Raw genomic sequence first — 17,906 nt, 5'->3', positions numbered from 1 at the left:
GTATGCTTCAAGCTGCATTGTTTTCGATCCGGGTGATCATTTCTTTTTCTGCTTAGCTTGTTACAGTGAATATTGCTTAGAAATATCACCCACTTATATTTGTTACGTACAATACAGAAAAGCTTTGATATTTTTTAAAAATTTTAAAAACGATGAATAGATTACTTTTGTATTTAAAATGATTTCGGGTTGGGTTGTGGAGCGATGAAACTAAAATAAGTAGGATGGAACCCGATGGGGAAACATGGGTCCAGGCCCTTAACCCTAGGAATACGACAAAATCTTTAAAGCATGAAGGAGGAAATATCATGTGTTGGTGTGCCTTTTCCTGGCATGGAGTGGGCCTGATTGCCGAATCCATGGTATTATGGATCGAAATCAATTTTAAAATATATTAAAGAACACAACGGAACCATACACTTTTGATAAAATGCCTGTGAAGTGGACATTTATGCATGATAACGACCCGAAACTTTCATCAAAGGTATTAAAGCAGTGATTGAAGAAGGAAAAACTTCAAGTTATTAAACGGCCAGCGCCGTCCAGACTTAAATCCATTTGAGAATCTTTGGAATGATATAAAAGAGTCCCTCACTCAAAAAAACTTAAAAACGTTGACTATTTGTGGCTAGAATTCAAGAAGCCGATACTCCATTCCATCTATAATAGCAGTTTAACGAATTTGTGCCCATTTTGTGACCAGGTAATTTTTTACTTTTTTGTGTATTTTTAGATATATGTTTTTTGTATTAAAAGGTTCACTAAACAGGCTAAGAAATGCCATTTAAATGTGTTCCTTTTGAACATGGCTGGTTGGATTTGTTGACAAAAAGCTTTTCCTGTATGCATGGACTTAATATCATTTTAAACTATTAAGTCCACTAAAAACTCTTAGCCAATATCTACTGTATTTTGCGTTCGAGCCGTCACACAAACATAATCGAAATGAGAAATTGAAACGAACTCAACTTTGCGGTACATTTTTTGCCTTCCGGCTTCTTTTCTCTCCCTTTTTGATGATTTGCTTGTCTGAGGTTAGTGATGCCGTTCAAAGTCGGGGAATATACATATGTATATGCGCATGTATGAATGGATATATGTATGTACATAAATGTGTATTCATTATTACCGCTGCTGTTTATCAGTCAAAGTACTGTGAGAAGGCAAGACGTAATCGGCCAAAGACGATAGAGATAGAGATAGAGCCAGAGGCTGCGGAGGAGCCATTACCGCATTCCGGCATTTGCAGTGTGTTATTTGCCAGCGATACACACAGAGAAATTATTATTAAATGATGATCGATACGATATTAATTCATACATAAAACAATCCGTTTGAATGAAAGGCAATACGAAATAATTACTTTGGAAATAAATATACATATGTACATATGTATGTACATTTTACACGAGCGTGGTTAAGGGTAATAATAAAATGAGTTACATATTCACAAAGTTCCAAGTTAATCAATCATGATCGCCATTATTTTAAACAATCTTAATTGAACTTGATCTGAAAAATATACATAATTATTTTTAAATCACTTAATAGTGCATAGTGTTTAAAATTTATTTATGTGCAATTTACTATTTATACTCCCCAGCTTGTGGGAGTTGAAGTGTAACGGTTTTATTGGCTTGCCATGCCAAATGAAGTGCAATTGTGGTGTAAAACGCCGTGGGCGGAGATGAATTCAATTGAAACTTGGGCCCCCGAAGGTGGCGGAATATGTTTCCGATTTTGACGCCAGAGGAGACGCCTTCTCTTGTCCATCAGCTAATTTGCAAATGATGCCACCACCAATCGCTTACGCTCACGCTCACGCACACGCACACATTACTAAATAAATAAATTATATGAAAGAAAAAAAACATAAATTCGCCAAAGATATGCAAAATGATGAGAAATCGACTACGGCTTGTAAATTCCCGCTCAGCCCGGCCTTGAATCACAGCGAATGAGTGCCCCCCAAATACGGGTTCAGCTTTTGGGTGTGTGCTAATTTCTGAAAGAAAATCCATCGATCGGCGGTGGCTTTTTAATTTGCCGCACACGTTTTCCGCCGCTGACATTGAAAGCGCTTCGGTTTCCCCGCTGTCGCTCTGGAAGTTGGCCAAGTTTAATGCGCTACCCGACGAGCAAGTACATCAGGTTTGAAAATCACTCCAAGAGAAAACAAAATTTAAACACGTCCACGTACAACTGGCCGACCGTCGTAATCTCCGCCGGGCGGGATCCATATTTTTGCTCACGTCGCGGCAATGGAAGTTCACTCGATGCAACTCGGATTGGCTACGTATAAGTGTTATCTCTTGTACTGAGATTCATCTGCGGACACGGGTGTCTAGGTATTTTCTCCGGCACTTGCACCTTTTTGTTTTGGTCTATTTGCAGATCAGCCCGGCACGACCCATTTGTCACATTTTACACTTTTTGCTCAATAAAATTGCGAAACTTTATCTTACTTATTAAGCCAACAATTCTTGAAATAATAGGTATAAAGTCACACACTGCGGGAGAAAACACGATCTAAATTCATGAAAATTCTTTATTTAAGACAAAAAAACGGTTTTTAACAAAAAATTGAATTGTGTGTCTTGATGTTGTAATGTATCTTCTTAAGATACGAATTTCGATTTTGATTTTAGAATTTCTTGTTCTTTACATCAATCAATACAAGACCGAACCCTAACTCTAGACAAACCAAACACACGAAATGTTTTGATTTTATAACGAATTTCTTGATTTTTGGATTTTTGTTTCCTGTGCATGGGTAATGCTGTACGGAGGCATCTTGGTTCCATGCTGTTAGGAGATTAATTTGATACCTTTTCACAAATTTTTTTTTTTTTAAACTGGGTAACTGTTCAAGCAAATGTTAAGCTCAGTTGAGCTATCCCTATGATATAGTCCCAATTATTATTATTCAATTTGCCATTTTGCATAATACTGATTCAAGTTTATTCGTTTTGTACCATTTTTTTTTGGGGAAACTTCTCACTGATCCATTGTTTGCCGAGACTGATCCCTGATCCATTGGCGCCGAGCTGAAGTCAATAACTGATCCGCCGTCTGGCCCAGTCGCAGGTGAATGTCTTCATGGGGCACTTTTACGCATATTAGTTTTGTTTTGTCTTCGCCAATTAACAGGCGTATGCTAAGTAGAGTAAAGTGTGGCAACAAGTCCACGAGTCGCGAGCGCGAGTAGCGGATTTAATTCAATTTAAAAAGTGTGCAAACATTTATGCAATTGCAAATGGATTTTCTTCTTTCGCTTGCTCCGCTGTTTGCGCCGCCTTGCAGTGGGGAAATTGCAATTGGAGGCTGGTCGGGTTGAGTCACCACCGCCAGAGTGGGCGGCCGTGCCTCTGGGGAGGCGTGGCAGAATGGCGAAATTCAGGTGGCAGTGGCAGTCTAATTAGTTGCTGCCTTTCCCTCGGCACACATGCCGTTTGGGCTAAAGTTGGAAATTTGATACCATAATGGCGGGTTGTACCCCAGCTTCCGTGGAACCAATATCCCTGGGCCTCCGTTGCCATTAACATAAGCCCCCAAGGCGGTCAATGCAGAGGGGAAAATGAGACCAATTGTTTTTTTAAACTTTTAGTATGTGTTTTTTTTTTTTAAGATTTAATTTAAGTTTTTAAGAAAAGTAATGGTTGTTATTAAAGTAGCGCAATTTTTTTTATAAAAAATAAATTTATTTTAAAATTCTTTTTCTTTTTCTTTTTGATATTATATATAAATTTGAAATGTTAAATTAATCACTTGTTTGTCATATACAAAAATGCTTAAAAATTGCCACTTCGTTCCTATTCAAATAAAGTCGTTATTAACACAAACGTTTGTCAATATTGAAACGTATTGATTATTTCAACGTAAATAAGATGAGCCTAGCCATTATCCTCTATTTTTTTTCTGTGTGAGAGCCTCAACCAAAAGGCCCAATCGGCAGCTTCCCCATGCTAAATTGCAACCGAAGAAGGTTGACAACTCCATGACCAGCAACTGCTCTTGAGGCCTGCCCCCCAAATGGAATCCGCCATAACCCAGTTAACTATTGAGTGGTGGTGGAGGTGGTGGTGGTGGTGCGGTGGCAACTGCCCACTGTCCACTGTCCACCGGTGGTAAGTGTGGTTGCGATTGCGATTGCAACACTTTGTGGCAGCTAAAATGCGTGCAGCTTTTGGCCACTTTTGGCCGCTTTTGGACCAGATCGCCTTACATCTCGCTGCGTTGTCAGTTTCGTTTTCATTTTCATTTTCAGTGTTGTTTCTTTTTCTCTCTCGGTTTCGGTTTCGATTTCGTTTTGGCAGTCATGACAGCAAACCCGTTTAGATTTCGGTTTCGTTTGCTGCCGGCCAATTGCCGTGGGACGGGTTTCGAGCGGGCTCGGATGAGGTCCCAGCTTCAGGATGGGGCGGCTTCTGTCTTCGCGGAATTTCGCCAACGTCCTTAAAGGTCATCCGAGCTGTAGGGCAACTTCTTGCCACTTGTTGCATGCCAGTTGCTTCTGGCCGGTTATCGCGGCCGCAATCGATGGCCAGTTGGCCAAGATGCGGCTGCCACTGCCGCGCCGCTCTTAACGGAATTTAAAGGTTAACTGGTACAGTGTCGCTTAACCGTATTTTCGCACGTTTGCCCCACAGCAACACTCAAGTTCAAATCGCCCGCGATAGAGCGCTATCTGATCCACAAAGGTGAACAAACCGCGACGACTACCTGGCCGAAAGTGAAAACTCATTGGGATGCCGGGCGTGAGCTCGGCGATTGAACGCCGGCCAGAATCGCTTGAATCGCGGCTGCGGATATTGCATAAGCCGCTGCCCGAAAACGGAAGGCGTAGAACGGAAGCCAAAATTGGTAACGGAATTTTAAGAGTCTCCGTCCGCAACGAACAGCATTCTTAGGCGGCTATCAGACAGTGAAATACCCTTCAACAATTTATATAAAATATTTGTATACCCTTGCGGAGGGTATTTTAATTTTAGTCACAAGTAAGGGAAACAGTTTCGACACCATAAAGAATATATATTCTTGATCAGCATTACTGGGAGATTCGATTGATGGCTGAATAATAGCTGCAAGGGTTCATAAAAATCGGCTAATCGAAGTTTGCTTCATCTCTTACTTGTCTAAATAATAAAATAAGTTTCTAATTAAATGTTAATTTCTTACATTTATTATACAATTCGTGCATACTTAATCAAAATTTATCAAATTATGAAAATATATAAAGAACCTTTTCGGTCTCTGTTTGCAATTAATTAAGTGGTTAATATGAGTAGAAAACGAACAAATGCCACACCAATATAGTGAGACGCCAATGAAATTGCTCGATTTGCAGTCACTTATCGGCGTTATGACTTAATCTGGCATTAACTGAAGAGCCATTGAGTCCGATGGCAAGGTAAATGATCTGGCAGCTGTTTGCAGTGGAGTGGGACCAGCATTAGACGTAATTATCGAGATCTTTGGCTGAAAGGGGAACAGTAGCCGGGCAAACTCATTAATCAAACTGCCGCATCGCAGGGGCCCTGACTCTGACTTAATCTGTGACTGCATCGATGCCATCTACTGTATATCGATGGCACCGCCTGGCGCATAATAAACTCTGACGTGGGTAATGACGGGGCTCGAGTTCTGGCCAGCAGTGCGCGGGAGTTGGCATTACGCGGCTCACGATGCTACCAAAATGGATAGCATTGCGGCCAAGGATGAGGCTGATCAAAGGTAGCTGCACGAAGCAGCTTAGAATGCGAATTGGACGAGGAATTGGGCAGCCTAATGAGCTGGAGGCAACTCGCACCTGAAGTCTTGCAAATCGCTGTGCGAGCTTGCGATAGTTTGCTTAGTCGATTGTTTATTTTGTTCAATCTCCATGGGGCTGGTCGACCTCGGGCTGCAACAAAGCTTGGCTGCAATTAGCCGGAGCATTAATCATACGCCTCGTTGGCCCGGCCAGTTCATAATTATCTCTGCAAGCGCCGGCTGATCTAAATATGGCTATCATTTCGAAACACACTTGACCCGAGCTTCATATTCAAGCCAAGGAAATCCGAAGTATATAACTAGCTTAAGGTTATTTCCAAACCGAAAGGATTAATCACCCTAGATGACTTAAGGCAAAGGACTGCTTATTAACTCAATACTAAACGAATAACAACAAGTAGTTACGAATCGAGTGACAGAATATATAAAGCCCCAAAATTAAAATAGGTCTGAACAGAACTCTTTGACTTCTTATGATGATGAGACCATATATAAAAACGCACTCAAGCCTTCGTTATTATTAAATTTTAAAATATTTTATATTTTTATTTAAAATTTGTATATAAAAACTCTTTCACTTCTTATGATGATATGAAAAATGCACTCAAGTCTTCATTATTCTTAAATTTTAAAATATTTTCTATTTTTATATAAAATGTGTATATAAAAGGATGATATAAATAAAAATAACGATCAGCTTTAACGAAAGATTGTTGTATATTACATTCTGTGATTGGGGAAAAAGCAAAATATTTTACTGCTGCGCCCTCAATGAGTAAACTGCCAAAAATGTTGTATTTTTGACATAAAATATATAACATATTTTCGTTACAGAACTTTAAGAAGGTAAGGTGCAATCGACACGACTTCCAACATCGTCAGTCGGTGTATTTGATTTTTGTATGTTAAAGTTTCGGTTTCTGCTTAATTAATTCAGTGAACGGAAGTGGAATTTGTTGGCATAGAATCTTATTTTGAATACAAGCCAAAATAAATTATTGTTAATTAATTCACTCGTTATGGAGGGAATTGAATCGTGGAATTATTGTGCGATTGCATGAATCCCAGCTTCCCTAAAGTGAATGCTCACCGAATTGGCTATGGAGATACATCTTTATTGAATTGGATATTAAAAATTCAATGGCAACTGTAAGCTTTTTTTTATTGGAATTTATTGAATTAGTAACAGTTCCAGAGTTAAGTTGGAATAATAATTGAGCTGTTTTTTACCCAATAAACTTTTCAATTATATTAAGTACTATTTTGGGGCGAACTTTAATAAGATTTTTATTTCTTAGAGCTTTATAGATAGACACGGCAGAGGGGCGGCACAGGTCGATTGATTTTAAAAAATGTTATGTTTAACCAAAACATGTACAGAGTAAAACAGCAAAGGTCTTACATGTCTCAGAGTGGCGTCACAGACGTGTTTAGTGATTCGCGATTTGTGGGAGTTACAGTGGGCGTGGCTCCGTTTTGAAATCCCTTGCTTTTATAGTTTACGAGATCTCGACCCTATACTAACGGACGGACAGACGGACGGACAGACAGATGGTCAGACCGAAGGACATGGCTAGACCGACTCGGCTATTGAACCTGATCAAGAATATATATACTTTATAGGGTCGGAAACGCTTTCTTCTACCTATTACATACATTTCAACGATTACAATATACCCTTTCACTCAACAAGTAACGGGTATAAAAACAAGAACGCTAAAGTCGAGTTCCCCAAATATTAGATAAATCAGCTATTAAATTTCAAACTAAATATTCCCATAAAAATTAATCGGAGCTTAGGTGGTGACATCTGTCAACTGCAAAGTCAAAAAGGGAAGCGAAGAGCGTGCAGCGTCCCAAACCCCTGCTAACAGTTCTTTCGTTCTGTCTCTCTACATCAGCGATCACCGGCAGAGCAGCGGCAGAGTGGCGTCAGGGGACTTAACAACTCTATAACTTTAAACATTAAACATTTTAACATTACAATTTTCAAAATCGAGTTACTATTTTACTCGATTTTGAAAATTTTAATGTCTAACAATAGATATGACCGAAACTCACGCAGAGTGACTTGACAGAGTGGGCGTTAGAGTAGGCGTGGCACAGTTTTAAAAGAAGCTTGCGCTGCTTAAAAATTACAAAAATCTCAAATCTCTAGCCTTTATAGTTTCTGATATTTCGACGTTTAAACAGTAAATTAAGTAAATTTTAAAGTTTCTAAGGCGAAATCAAAAACCAGTAAGTAAGCCAGAGTTGGAACCAATACCTGGTTAAATTATTTCAGTACGCAACTATTTTCAAACTATGTATATTAAAACTAACTAGTTCAGAAAAGGTGAAACATGAAATGGAACATGTGTAAAGTGCCAGCATGTTCCCCTGCTGACTACCCCTTTTACCCCATTCATCCCCGATACTCACATAGGACAGAGTGGGCTGGGCACTGCTGACGACCAGTTCGCCTCCACTTCGCTGCTTTCCGAGGAGCGACTGATGGAGCCGGTTGGTGCCGTAGTACATCTCCCAGATGCTGGGCTTCTTGCGGTGCCACTCGGCTATGCTTTCCTTTTCCCGCTCGCGTTCCCGTTCCCGTTCCCGCTCCCGTTCCCGATCCCGAGCCTTATCGCCAGCAGCCACGCCGGCGGTCATAGCTCCACATCCCTGGCTGCAATTGGCCACCGCTAGGATGGGCTTGTGGAAGGTGAGGTTCCGCTGCAGTTGCGTGACGACCGTGGTGGTGGTCAGGCCGGGATGCAGGGCCTCCAGCTCCAGCTGCGGCGTGGAGGCGGGCGAGGGTGAGGGCGAGGGCGTGGCACTGCAGGACAGACTGGTGGTGGTCACCTCCGACTCCACGTAGAACTCGGCGGCGGGGAAGATCTCCGCAATTGACTTGCGCTTCATCTTGAAGTTGGGGTCGCTGGCGCAGCGGATGGTCATGATCTGCTCACGGACGCTGAGCGGTCTGCCGCTGGCGGAGATCAGCACTCCGTCGCGCACCGCTTCGTAGGCATTGAGTTGGAGGTCGGCGCAGCTGCGTCTGCGCTCCAGGGCGTTCTGCAGGCGGACCACGTGCTGCTGGCGACCCAGTCCGCTGCACAGCTGCCGCAGCTCCTGCTCACTGTGCTGGTTCATGCGCTGCAGGTAGGACTCCAGCTCGTGCTTCAGAGTGTGGATCATGCCCTCCAGCTCCTTGGGCACGTCCGGGGGCGGTGTCCTGGCGGGCGTGGGCGTGGCCGTGTCCGAGGGCGGGGGCGTGGCACGCGACAGGAGGCGTATCTTATCACGGACATCCTCCAGCAGCTCACGAGTGTTTTGGAAATGCAGCTGATCCTCGTACCGCTTGGCGTAAGTCTTCTCTGCCACGCCCACACCTACGCCCACACCCAGTCCTCCAGCTCCGCCCCTCTCGCTCTCCAAGCGATAGGCATCCTCGGGGCAGGAGTTGATGTACTTGGCGCATTTGTAGTTGTTCTCGGCCAGCTGTTCGTCGTTCAGAAAGCTGGGATTGTCGATGCCCCGGTGCTCCACGTGGGAGGCCAGGAGAAAGGCATCTAGGTCGATGTCCAGCAGGGAGTCATCCACCAGCGGCTCCTGCTGCTGCTGCTGTTGCTGCTGCTGCTCCATGATGGTGGGCAGCTGGTTGTAGGCCCGCAGCTTCTCCCCAATGTCCAGGGAGTGGGATGTGTCCTCAGCACTCCCTCCGGCTGCCTGCATGAAGCTCACAATGTGCTCCTGGGCGTACAGGCTGGGAAAGGTCTTCAGGTGGCGGTCCAGATTCTCGATGCTCGTCTCCAGGACGCGCAGCTTGTCGCTGTAGTGGTGCAGCCCGGCCGCTGCCGCCGCCGCCGCCTCGCTCTTCGCCTGAACTTGGTGGTCATTGGATGCAGCTCCAGCCGCATCTTGCATGTCCGAGCGCTGACTCTTCACTGCAGCCAGCTTCTCGGCGGCGGCTGCGGCTGCTGGTGGGCCCACCTCCGAGGCCACCTCCTGCGGAGCCGCCACTTTCGTTGGCAGTCGGAGCGGCGGCCTCTGCCGCTGCCTGGCGGCCACGCTCTTGAGCTTCTCCTGCACATCGATGACCGGTTCGCAGTAGATGTGCTCGTCCAGCGAGTAAGTGGAGCACACGTTGGAGCTGTAGTAACCGGACGAGCCGCTTTTGTCCGTCGAGTAGTGTGAGCCATGTGTGGCCTGTGTAGCTGCTGCTGCTGCAGCAGATGTTGCTGCCGTCGCAGAGGTGGCCGCTGCCACTGGCAGCCCGGAATCCGCGGAATGCGAGCTGCTGACATTGGAGGCCACCGAGCACTTCTTGCTGCGCTCCTCTGCGCCGGCAGGCACCTCCAGCTGCTGGTCGTGACCAAGTGGACTCCCCATGCCCGGTGCATGCTTCGATGGCATTGGCGTGGCTGCCGTGGACGTGGACGATGGCGGTGCCGAAGTGGTCGCTGTGCTGCAATGAGAGCGGAGAAAAGAAAGAAAGAGCTGTGAAAATCTGCGAACAACACTCTGACGAAAGGGAAACCTGGCGTTGGAAAGCGGTTTCTGTTGGTTTTTCGCAACTGCCGTTTTGTTTATGCGTCGCGTCGCGTCGCTTCGCCAGCTGGGAAACGGACAGAGCACTGTAGTCAAATTTCGCTTTTTTAATATAGTTTTAGCTGCTACCTTAAAAAAATTTAAATTTATTTTTTATTTAGACTGAAGCAACCTATTTCAATCACCTTTTCAAGTAAGTGTTTCGGTGAGTTTCGGATGCTAACGCAGGCACATTTTACCAACTGAAATAAACACATTTTTAACTTACTTTCTGCCCAAAGTGTAAACGGCTTAAAGCCTCACAGTCGAAAGCGAAAACTGGTGAACTGGGTTAGTGACTTTGTTTACGTTTTCCTTTTTTCTCGGCCAGCTGACGTGCTTAATTTGTAATTATATTGGACTGAGAGTCCCCATAGAATATCTCCCGGATGTCCAGAAGATGTCTGGTTTGTTGTGCAATCACATTTGGTTCTTTCTATACTACATATACAACGAAACATACGACCGCGTGCTTAGAAACTCAGCATCAACAGACCAATTCGATTTAAATTCAAATAAACTCGTTCTAAACAGGATTTCGGCTTCAGTTACTGTTGCAATTCGCTTAGCCTTCGGTTTGTTTGATTTCGGTCTGAATTTCGGCTTTATTTCGGCTTTATTTCCCTGCCTAACAGTAAAGTTAGGCATGCAAGTGAACTCTGCTGCTTTGAGTCGCTTTTGGCTTTACTCTTGCTTTTTCTCTGCCAGCATGTGTGGCTAAGTGTGGGCCAACTTTTTGGTGAACCATGAAATTCGGCGGTGCCTGGTGACTTGGGGAGCCAAGGAGCCAGCTGTTCGGGTGGCAAGAGGTGGACTGCTAAGTGCAGCGAAATGAAATGGAAACTTAATTGAATGGAACGGAAGCTTCCCACTGTGGAGGGCACTAAACTTCGCCGAACTCTTTACAGATGGCTACCGACTATTTTTGAGGAAATTTATGGGGTCACTTTTCCTCGTTTTGGTGGTTATCTTTGAGATTATTGGTGGCGGAGCCTAATAATGTTGAGTTTCTCCAACTCAAAGTCCTCTAATCCAAAGTCTTTATAACAAGCTTTTACTTCTGATCTGAGAGTATAAAACCATTAGGTTTATTCGATTATACCATTCGAGGTAATGTAAACATAAAACCATTTTTTTTTTTGGGAAAGGTACTAGTTTTTTGGATCTAGGTAAGGTACAAGGTATTTCAGAAAATTAGTACTTAGACTGGGTAAAAGGTATAAAATTTGTCAAAAATTTAGGTAAGGTAAAAAAAAGGTTAAGCAACAATTTTTAAATTTTTTTTAACTTAAATACAAATAATATAATTTCAGTTTGTTAAACAACTAACTAAGTTTGTTTCTTGTTTCACTTTCAGTCGCATGCGCAATCAACTGATCTAGTTTTAGTAAATCCTTAGTTTAATAAGACATAGTCTTAATACTTAATGAGTTTTAATCATTTTTTATTGCTTCAATGTCATTTCCGGCTGATTTTAAATTCTGGATTGGCTTTTTGTACTTCTAAACCAAATTAAACACTTGCTGCTTTCTCAAATGTTTCAAGCCTTAAACACTTGTACCTAAATTTGAATTTTTACAAAGATCATCCAATGACTATCAATTTCGTTCTACGAACGACCTCAACTGGTCTTTGATCAGTTTTTTTTCGTTAATGCCTAACTAATTGATTGCTCCTTCACATCAGTATTATTATTCAAAATTCAAATCTCCCGGGGCAGATTTGCATTTCTGACCGCTGGCGCCAGTTGCAGTGCTTTAATAACTCACTTACGGGCTGTTCCGAGTCCGAGATTCGGTTCTGTATGCAACGGGCGAGTGGCACTGGGTCAACACTGGCTTTTGGCCAATCGGAATGAGTGCTGAAAGTTGCGTAACAACGGCTGTTGCTACCAGTTATTGCTGCTGTTGGGGCTGTTCTTGTATGGTAAGTCGGTGCGTTACGCACCCAAAAATTGATAAGTTGCGGTCAGTGGCGACGTTGACTGGCGAGTGTTACTGAGTTTTTTTTTTTGTTTTGGTGGCATGGCTGCCGATGCGTAGTGGCAACAGCCATAGATATCGCACCAACAGAAGCGGCAAGGTTACCTTTTGGCTCATGAAACATTTTGCAATCTTGGTGTATATGTTTATTTTGTTTGTTCGAACTGTGTTAATTAAAATGTTCAGCCTCGTTTGCATGCACGGAACACTGGTGGACCGGCGGACAAGCGGATTCGGCGGACAAGCAGATTCGGCGGACAAACGGACAAGCGGACACATGGTCGGTTGTTATAGACCGTTAGTAAACACTCTCGTGTGGCCGCTAATTGTTGTTGACTGCTTGCCAAGACAAATTACAGGCGACTGGAAATTCGGCACCTGAGTCGCGATCTGGCCCCGTCTATCAATTGCAAATCAATCAATGGGCCAGCGCGTTTTTATTGCAGCGATTATATCGCTGAATTCGCACATGCTTAACGCTCAAGATGGATGTGTTGGCTCTGGTCGGTTGAATTGGCTAAAAGCCGACCTTGGCATAAGCCACACTATAACTATGGCCTAGGCGGTCTCAAAAATTGAATACAAATTAGCGACGAGTATCGACAATTGATCGCCGTCTAACTGCATTGATGGGGACTAATGGGACAAAGGAGTAGCATTTGGTCGAGGTCGCGTTGGAAGAGCCACTGTGCGAAGTCCACTCCCCTCGCGTTTTAGTTAGCATGCGTGAGCGGTTAACGCAAAATAAGTATAGTCCCAACGTGGGCTGAATGGCCAATCGATTTCGGTTCGCTAAAGGGCGGGGGAATTCAGCTTTGACCTTGACGGGGGGAACTCAGCTCTTTCTTCCGCTGCGAATGGGTTGGTATTTTGACTGCAAATCTGCCAGATTATCCTATCATGGCTATCGGCTGGTGCCTGAATTCCACACTCTGTCCCAGGCAATGACCAAAATAGCTAAAACAAGTTGCAAGTCGCAACTATTCGCCAATTAATCGAAAATAGCTTTCAATACACAGCACGACTTAATGCATATGCATACCCCCGATGTGTGTGTGTGTGTGTATGTGTGTGTGCATACAAGTAGTTAATTTTTTATTTTTGATAAATATTTCAAACCAAAACGGGCTCTCCGCTTTTGACCTTCGGCGATTCGAAGATCATGTGCTTCTGGTGGCTTCTTTAATTTCAATTAATAAACGTAATTGTTGCAGCTGTCTGCAGTTGCTGCTGCCGATGCCGCTGCCGATGCTGCTGCCGCAGCGATGATCACCGTCGAGTGTTTGCCAAGCTTCTCTAAAAACAACAAGATATAAGCACTTACACATATATGTATATACATATGAGGAGAAAAAGAGGTGAAGGCTGACAACAGGCGCCAAAAACCACATTGCAGCAACTGCAGCAGCAACTTGAACTTCGCCGCCAGTGCAGACATGATTTACATAGTTGCTGTTGCAGCAACAGGTTGCCCCATTGGCTCCGGCCGAGCTCAGAACCATCTTTGGCAATCATAATCCTCATTTAGGGCAACACTCCGTCGTCGCTGATTGCTATCCGGCTTAATGCCGCACTAATTGGCTCGCAACAACGTAATAACACTATACCGCTGGCTGCTGCTCAAGTGGCTGCAACCGTGCTACAGTGTTGCGTCCCTAATTGCATTAACAACAACTTCGGTTTCCGATCTGCTCCGGTCGTGCTTTTTCTTGGGTTTCCCTCCCCATCCGACTCCACACCATCAGACTCAAGGTCGCTGCCAAAGTGCCGAAGGTCGCTACACGATGGGTATCCGATCCTAAGTGTTAAGGTATTTGGTGCACCTTTTTCGGGCCCAATACCTTGTGTCTTGACTTGAAAACCGCTTATTAAATCTATCGGTGTCAATGATTTTCGGTGTGTTTTCTTAGAAATACATTGTAAATTGCACATTTAATATTTAATTTTTTTCAGACTTTATCATTTTTATCCATTAATTATACAATAACGAGAAACAAACTTCGGCAATGCTTGCGGCAACAATTATTAAACAACTATTTTTCGATTTTTTTGTTTTCCTAATAGCAATTTGATGTAGTGGTCCGAATTTAATAAAATTAAAAACGTAATTTTAAAATATTAACCCATTTCTATATACCGAAGAATATTAATAAAAAAGTTAAAAAGATAAAAGAGTTGTATTCTTTATTGGCAAGGTGGGGCGAAAGGGACCTGTAGTGCTGTTGTTAAAATCGTAATATTAGGCAATTCCTAAATAAAGTCACTATAAGGTTGATATTCTTTAAAAATGTTTTTTTCTATTAAAAAACGAGGACGGAAGCTAACTTCGGCAGATTTGGCCGAAATTGTTGAAGTTGCAAAAGTAGCTTCCTATGGAAGCCATAAGATATAGACGTCCGACCGCTTTTACCCTGATCAAGGTATGCGTAAATAAAAAAGACTTGGAAAAATTGATGTCAGTAGTTTATATACTGCGCGAAATATCCTTAAAAACCTGATCAAGGCATGCATACAAAAATACGATTTGTAAAGGCATGTCAAAAGCTTTTACACTGCGCGAATTATCTTCAACTCTTGCAAGTAATATCCGATTGTTTCTAAGGGGGCTATAGGATACAGACGTCCGATCGGGGCGCTTTTCAAACATGTTTTAGGACGACAGTAAAAGTTTCAGATAGCTAGCTTCTAAACTGGACTCGCCAACGGTATTGCAGCAGACAGACAGACGGACATGGCTATTGATTATTATATTACCCTCTGCAAGGGTATAATTAAAGATGCTTAGAAATAATTTAAAGAAAATCAAATACAAAATGAACTCTATTGATAGAATACTCATTTTACAATTTTTTTTAAATAATTAAAAATAGTTGGAAAATTCTTCTTTTTGTTTCGATAAAAAAAGAGTTTTGAACGTTTTCGGTTCGGATGTCGATGATTAGATAACATAGATAATTAATGAACTATAATCAAAATTTACACGGGAACAAATTGGGGCGTATAGTATATAGTACGTAAAAACAAGAAAGAAAGCAAACTTCGGCAAGCCGAAGTTCATATACCCTTGCAGCTATTGCATGAATTAAATACTTTTGAAAATATTTAAATTATGATTTACTTGAGTATATGCTGAAAAACATTGAAACTATGATGATTTGCAGCTCAATTATAAGATAGTTATTTTATATATTTTTATTATTTCTATGGGAGCTATATGATATAGACGTCCGATTTTGATAAAATTTAAACCATAATTCTGAAATAATTAAACATTGCTATATGTCGAAGAACTAAACAAAAAATTAAAAAACAGAAAAGTTATAATTTTTTTTCATTTATTTTTCCGATTGTTCCTATGGGAGCTATATGCTATAGTCGTCCGAACCGGCTCGTTCCGACTTATATACTACCTGCAATAGAAAGACAGCTTTTGGGAAAGTTTCATGCAGATAGCTTTAAAACTGAGAGACTAGTTTGCATATAAACGGACGGACAGACGGACAGACGGACATGGCTAGATCGACTCGCCTAGTGATGCTGATCAAGAATATATATACTTTATAGGGTCGGAGATGTCTCCTTCACTGCGTTGCAAACTTCTGACTGAAATTATAATACCCTCTGCAAGGGTATAAAAACATAGTTATTTTGGAAAAGGTGCCGGAAAGGCAACTTATTAGTTTAAATACCCAGTACTCGTAGAGTAGTTCGATCAAAAGTGTGTAACAAATAGAAGTAAGCGTTTCCAAACATATAAAGTATATCGATCTAGCTATTTCCGTCTGTCTGTCCGTATGAACGTCGAGATTTCGGAATAATCACAATTAAATTATTTAAAAACTTGGCCACGCCAACAAAAATTTTTCAAACATTATTTAAGAAGTTTAAAATGACGATCAGCAGCTTTTCGTTTGTAGAATTGACCCAGATGGCACTACCACACCCCCGAAATTGATAAGCTGGTAAACTGGTATAGTTCTTGTTTTCTATTATATTCAAATCAATGTAATGTAAATCAAAAATTAACAGAAGCAATTATACAGGAAAACAAAATAAACCTTGTAAAAGGTCCTAGCTTGTCCGCCGAAACAGTTAGTATTATCTGTATACTACACAATAAAAAAAAAAGCAAATATATATGCCTTAATGGAGCTCTTTTAACATTATTTAATACCTATACCTCTGCACAAAAACACTGGTGTGCAGTGTTAATGATTTTTATAGGACTTATAGTATTATAGAGTTATTCTATTTTTTTCCTACGTTTTAATATCACAGTATATCACAATTATAATTCTGTGTCATTATAGTTAAGATGTATTCACCTTTAGTATTTTTGCCCCTTACCTTTGATACTTGAGCATAGCACGTGGCAGCAAGAAGTTCTCGCTACTGCCCTTAGGTGCCAAGATGGGTGCCCCTCCTACACTTGGGTCAGCTCCACTTGCCGCTTCCGGTGCTCCGGATCCGCCTGCGCCCCCTCCGCTCCGTCCAAAGAAGGCTCCCAGGCGTTGCAGGTAGGCGAACTTGCTTGACGCACCGGGATCATTGGCTGCGGAGTAGCTCCGTGTGCTGCTGCTCCGGCTGCTGCTGCTTCCGGTTCTGCTTTCGCTCCTGCTCCTGCTTTGGCTCCCGCTCTGGATCGTTCGTCCCGCCTCGTCGTCCTCCTCGTCGTAGGGCAGCACCTCGATTGCATCGAAGTCGTAGGAGTTGAAGTAGGCCTGCTCGCGGGTTCGCTTCACCTGGGCGCCTTCCGTCACGTGATCAGCGGATATGTCCGTGGCTGTCTTTTTGCTTGCCATGCCCGGAGAACTTTTGCAAATTGGCATTGCGGTCTGTAAGTAAGCATAAGGATTCAGTTAAATATAATGTACAATAAAAAAACATATATTTAATAATACTTTAACATGATATATACATGTCCAAATTATCCGAATTTTTTGTTCATCCATTTACCTCTTGCATTTGTCTTTAAATACAAAAAATGTCGAAGTTTTAAATTAAAAAAAAATTTTAACAAGAAGGGAAGCAACCTAAGGCAAGCCAAAGATTATATACCATTGTACCTATTGCAAAATTTAAATATTGCGGATCGTTTTGACTTATATACTGCCAGCAACAGAAAAACAAATTTTGGGAAAGTTTTATGCATATAGCTTTAAAACTGAGGGAATAATTTGCATAGAAACGGACGGACATGGCTAGATCGACTCTCTCTCCAGTGATGCTGATAAGGAATGGATGTACTGAAATTATAATACCCTCTGTAAGGGAATGATGATTATGATTTTTGACATGAATTGAATGTGTTAATTCTGAAAGCTTGATATTTGTTAGCAACTTGGATTGTAGAGCGGTATTTATTTTGAACAAAAAAAGCGGCAGCTTGCACAATTGCACGCTCTGGCGTTTACAGGGCCTCCAATGCATCCGCTTTGGCCAACTGGAGCTGCGTATGGAACTGCAAGTGGAGCTGCAAGTGGAAGTGGAACTGGTTTGGCGCACGCAAAGAATCGCCTCGTGGTGGTGGTGGTGGTGGTGCTGAGATTGATGCAAGCGTTTTTGCCTCGCTCATGACTTTGC

At 42.4% G+C, this 17,906-nt stretch overlaps 1 protein-coding gene across 1 annotated transcript in view; it reads right to left on the bottom strand.

Moving 5' to 3' along the window:
* LOC108149935 overlaps window positions 1-17,906 on the bottom strand; it is a 34,988-nt gene that overhangs the window by 3,426 nt on the left and 13,656 nt on the right. Inside the window, exons 2-3 of the mRNA XM_017277851.2 lie at window positions 16,671-17,158; window positions 8,194-10,219 (exon numbers count right to left, since the gene is read on the bottom strand). Coding sequence (XP_017133340.2) covers window positions 8,194-10,219; window positions 16,671-17,152 — 2,508 coding nt within the window. The 5' untranslated portion in view covers window positions 17,153-17,158. The remainder of the gene's footprint in view (window positions 1-8,193; window positions 10,220-16,670; window positions 17,159-17,906) is intronic.

The sequence above is a fragment of the Drosophila elegans genome, unplaced genomic scaffold (genome assembly GCF_018152505.1).
Source record: "Drosophila elegans isolate 14027-0461.03 unplaced genomic scaffold, ASM1815250v1 contig_133, whole genome shotgun sequence".
Classification (NCBI taxonomy): Eukaryota; Metazoa; Arthropoda; class Insecta; order Diptera; family Drosophilidae; genus Drosophila; species Drosophila elegans.
The sequence above is the reverse complement of the archived record's forward strand: the minus strand, read 5'-3'. Positions and strand labels throughout refer to the sequence as shown.